At 52.4% G+C, this 4,563-nt stretch overlaps 1 protein-coding gene across 1 annotated transcript; it reads right to left on the reverse strand.

The window, feature by feature from the left end:
• Nucleotides 1–2,217: 2,217 nt before the first annotated feature.
• On the reverse strand, nucleotides 2,218–2,885 carry C18H16orf82 (chromosome 18 C16orf82 homolog). Its single transcript, XM_006195885.2, is given in 3 exon segments — nucleotides 2,218–2,692; nucleotides 2,694–2,736; nucleotides 2,858–2,885. Coding segments are annotated over 3 exon segments (546 nt in total).
• Between the last annotated feature and the right edge of the window lie 1,678 nt (nucleotides 2,886–4,563).

Consider the following 4,563-nt stretch of genomic DNA (forward strand, 5'->3'; position numbering starts at 1 on the left):
CCAAGCTCCCCTGCAGCCACCTGCAGACGGGGGGTTCCTTGGACAGGGGCGGGGTCCTTGTCTCTCTGGGTCATGGGAGCTCAGGTCCTGCTGAGCAACTTTGCCTGCAGGAAAAGTGGGGGACAGTGTACTCCAAAGGGGCGCTCATGCTCGAAGAGAAGGAACCCACCTGTCCAGAGATGGGGCATCCTCAACCCAGAAGCCCTCACTCCTCCTCAACCTATCAAAACCATCTGCGGAACAGTCTTGACTCCTAAGGAGATGCCATGACTCCAGACTCCATCTGTGCATCTGTTTTTTTTTTTTCCTGTCAAGGACCCTCTTCTCCTTACTAGCAGGCGCTATCCTTTCTGTGCCTGTGAGTGAAACCAGGCAGAAACCACAGTGCCCATTTTACAGATGAGCGAGAAGAGGGAAGGCAGCAAACACTGAGTGCCTGCTACTTGCCAGGTACTCAATATACATTTTTATGTAATCCACATAACCATTCTATCTGTGTATGAAATAGGGATTAGGGGTCCCATTTTCCACGTGAGGAAACTGAGCTGCAGAAAGTTTAGGGATTTTGCCTAGAAGTAGCAGAGTTGGTAGCTAAGCCCTCCTCTCTCCTCAGTTCTTCAGTGTGATTGTGGCCCCCCATCTCGGCAGCCTCACCAGGAACGCGCACACAGGCACACAGACTCACACATGTGTAGCCTCTCCAGACACCTTTTATTGTCTTTGGTGCCCCCTCAGCTTTCCTTCTGGTTCCTAGTGGATTTCTTCATGACTGTTCTCGCCTCTGCCCCTCCGTGGACACACTCACTCCCCCAAGTCTGTGTGGTCAGCCCAGGGAAGGGCAACATTGTCCTGAGACGGGGTAGGGCAGAGGTCTCAGCCCTCTCACCCACCTAGGGGTCATTCACTAAATGGCCCAGAGCTCTCCCATCACAGCCATTCTTGGCTGGGTTGGTGTCTGTCACCATTAAGCATTTGTTGTGGCATTGTCCTGCCACAGGAAACACTGTCCCAACAGTCCTCGACAAAGGACAACTCCTGGCCTCGTCTCTTATCTCTCTGCCTCCTCTGAGGTCCAACAGAGACACGGGTGGGCGTCAGGGAGCATTTGCTCCTGGGAAGATCCTGGGCTGAAGCTGCCTGGAAACAGTGTTCAAAATGAAAGCGTAAAGCTTTGGACGATGCTCGTCAGGGATGCGGCTCCCTTGATGCAGTTATCATGAGTGTCCTCTCCAGACGCTCCCAGCTCCTGTGGGCAGCGTGTGTTACAGGGTGTGCCCAGGACTGGGCTCCCCAGAGACAAGGCTCCCCCCGATAGTGCTCGCTTCAGTTGGCTCTCGACACGGACAATCCCACCTGTGGTTGGTGATTGTTTCTTCTGAGCTCATCATGGTTGGTGTTGGTTGTAGCTGGTGTTCTTCACTTAGGATGGTCTCTTCGTGGAAGGTTCTTCTAACTTCAGATGGTTCTTAATACAGCTGGCCCTTGCCTTGAAAACAGTAGTCGCCCCCTGATGAGTTTTGGCATAGTTGATCTCACAGCGACGGTTCTCAGTACAGATGGTTTTGCCATTGACGGATCCTGTTAGGGATGGCTCGTCCCTGGGGTTCACAGGACTGATGTTAGTGCCACTGGTGGTCTTAACACATGTGGACCCAGCATGGATGGAACTTGACCTTGTTCTTCCCAACAGTGGTTCTCAGAGATGGTCTCAGCGTTGACTGCTGATCCTTGTTGTGGTTGGTTACGGATGACCCTTCTGCTGATGGTGGTTGCTACAGATGGGGCCATCCATTGAAGATTTTGACACAGTGTGTACTTTTTAAAGGTCTTTCCTACTTTTTTGGGCAGTCACGACGTTGAGTGAGGTCTGGGTTTGTTGGGTCCTCACGCCTGCATTTTCCAGTGGCCGGCCAGTCCCCTCATCAAGGCACGTGCACCTGGGCAGGCTGCTCACCCTTGGCGACCTGGTCACTAGCATTCACGCTGTCCCCAGCCTTGTCCGCCGGGAGACTGGAATTGCTCTGCAGCCCACTTTGTACGTTGGTGTCCACGTTGATGCTCTGGTAGCTGCTGGCCTGGCTGGAGGGAAGGCTGCCCATGGAACTGGCCGGCCCGCTGCTCACCTGGTAGCTCAGGGCGCTGCTGCCCAGGCTGATGAAACTGAGGCTGGTCAGACTGCTGGCCTGGCTGTCCACGCTGCCCCCAGGCAGGCTGCTCTCAGTTTTCCCCTCCAGTCTGCACGGTGCTGTCGGCTTGGCTGGCCAGCCGGCTCTTCAGCTGGTTGGGGGAGTAGGTGGCGCACACCTGGCTGGTCTGGGCGCCGCCTGCCTGGATGTGGAGCCTTCGGTTCAACTGCACGATTCGACGGCTGCCCAACAAGCTGACCTCGCTGCTCTCCTCATCCCCCGCGTACCCACTGCTTAGCCGGCTGACGTCACTGCATTCCTCCCGGCTGGAGTGTCGCAGGCTCGGCACGTCGCTCCCGCTGCTCCAGGTGTTCCCCAGGTGACCACCGAAACCTCTCAAGGGCTCCTGAGTGGCCCCTGTGACATGGCAGGTGGAACGGGGCTCTAAGCTGGGTGACTGGAGGCCTGGACCTGGGCCCCTAGCATTCCAGGCGGGAGACTCCTCTTTTCTATCCTGGAGGAAAGTGGGGGGCAACTGAACTGGTTTCTCCAGGAGGAGGGGGCCTGGAGGCCTCTGAATGTGGAGTGTGGCGCTTCGGGGCAGTGGAGGCTCAATTTATAAGGCTCCCTTTTAAAAGGGAGTGTTCTGATTGGCTGGCTCGGTTCCCATGGTGATGGTGCCTGTGAGGCGGGCAGGGCGGGTGAGGAGGGAGACAATGCTGTCCTGGCACCGGATGCATTGGTGGCCGGGGCTGCCATTGGGCACAAAAGGGGCTCGTGGCCAGAAGGGTGATAACCAGTTTTGGGGGGCCCGTGGCCTCTGCTTTCCCATGACCTGGCCGTGCGTCCCTGTGGAGACCATCTTGAGCTGTGTTTCTTTATAGTTATCACTTCATCTTCTGAGCCTCCTGCTCCTTGCTGAGTCCTCGTAAGGACTGCAGAGATGATCCCAGTCAGGAGTTTAACCTCAGTTCCTCCACGGCCCTGCCTGGTCTGGCTCCTGCTATCTCTCAGCCTCATCCCACCTCACAACTACCCCTTCCTCACCTCGGATGCCCCATCACACTGGCCACTTTCTTATTCTGAGCTCTTACCCACCTCAGGGCTTTTGCACTGGCAGTTTCTACCACCTGGAATGCTTTTCCCTCGGTCTTGTCAGGCTTCAGCTCCTGTGTCCCTCAGGAAGTCTTCCCTGTCCCCTCCTTCCCCAAGAAGGTCCCTCTGTTACTCTTCGTGTCACATCCTAATTTATGGGCCTTGGGGCATTAATTATGATTTGTGATTGTTTTTATGTATTGGTTATTTATTGCTGTTGGTTCTCTCTGCTACAGTGTCAACTTTGTGTGGACAGAGATTTAGATTTCTTAGTCTCTGCTCTGCCTCCGATAACCCAGCATAGTATCTGGCACATAATAGATGCTCATTAAGCATTTACCAGATGAGTGAATCAATGAACTGCCCCAGGGTGTGTATTGTAACCACAGAGGGAGCTTTTTTTTTTTTTTTTTAAATCAGAAACAAAAAACAAAAAACAAAAAACCACAGACATTTATTTTCTCACAGTTCTGGAGGCCGTAGGGAGATTTTTATAAACGTATGTTTGGATTTTCGAGGACAGTGGCTCTCTCCCTTGGCTGCCCGTGGGAATCACCTGGGGATGCCTGGGTCCCACTCTCAGAGGTGCTGAGTTAATTGGTTGAGAGTGAGGCTCTGGCATCAGAATTTTGAAAAGCTCTCCAGGTGGCTCCAGTGTGCAGTCAGCATTGAGAAGTGCTGTGCTGGGGGGAGAGGCTTGGTTATGTGTGCCTTTTCGTAGGTAATCCTGTGTGCAGTTCTGATTAAGCAGTATTGTGGGCGAGAACACCATGCATGACACTTACTAGTAGATACTTAACAGATGTTCATTGAATGACTGAATTAAGAAATTCATTGACTCCCTAAACGGCTCATGGGTGGGTTTCAAGGACTCAGAGCTTAAATGGGTGGTCTCTTGAGGTGACCTGGGTCCCTGACAGCAGGACCTGGGACTCTATACTTTCTTCCAAGGACAAGACAAAGAGAACCAGCTCAGCCATGGCCCGGAGGGGTGCTCTGTCCAGAGACAAAAGTAATTCTTCCTCTAGGTGGCCACATGGTTGAGTTCCTCCTTACTTTTAAAATTACTTAAGGCATAAAAAAAAAGAAACAATAAAGTGAATATTCATGTGCTCATTACTCATTCAAGAAATAAGACATTGCTGACATAGCCTAAAACCCGTTTACCCCTCCCTGTCGTGTCTCCCCATGGCAATCCTGAATCTGATGAGCATCTTTATACTTGAAGTATCCCTAAACCAGCATGGAATTGTTCTGTGTGCTATTAATCTTGATATAAGTGGCGTTCTTTATACAGCCTTCTACAACTTGCTTATGTTCAACATTATATTTGTGAGATTCT

The sequence above is a fragment of the Camelus ferus genome, chromosome 18 (genome assembly GCF_009834535.1).
Source record: "Camelus ferus isolate YT-003-E chromosome 18, BCGSAC_Cfer_1.0, whole genome shotgun sequence".
In the NCBI taxonomy this organism is placed as follows: domain Eukaryota; kingdom Metazoa; phylum Chordata; class Mammalia; order Artiodactyla; family Camelidae; genus Camelus; species Camelus ferus.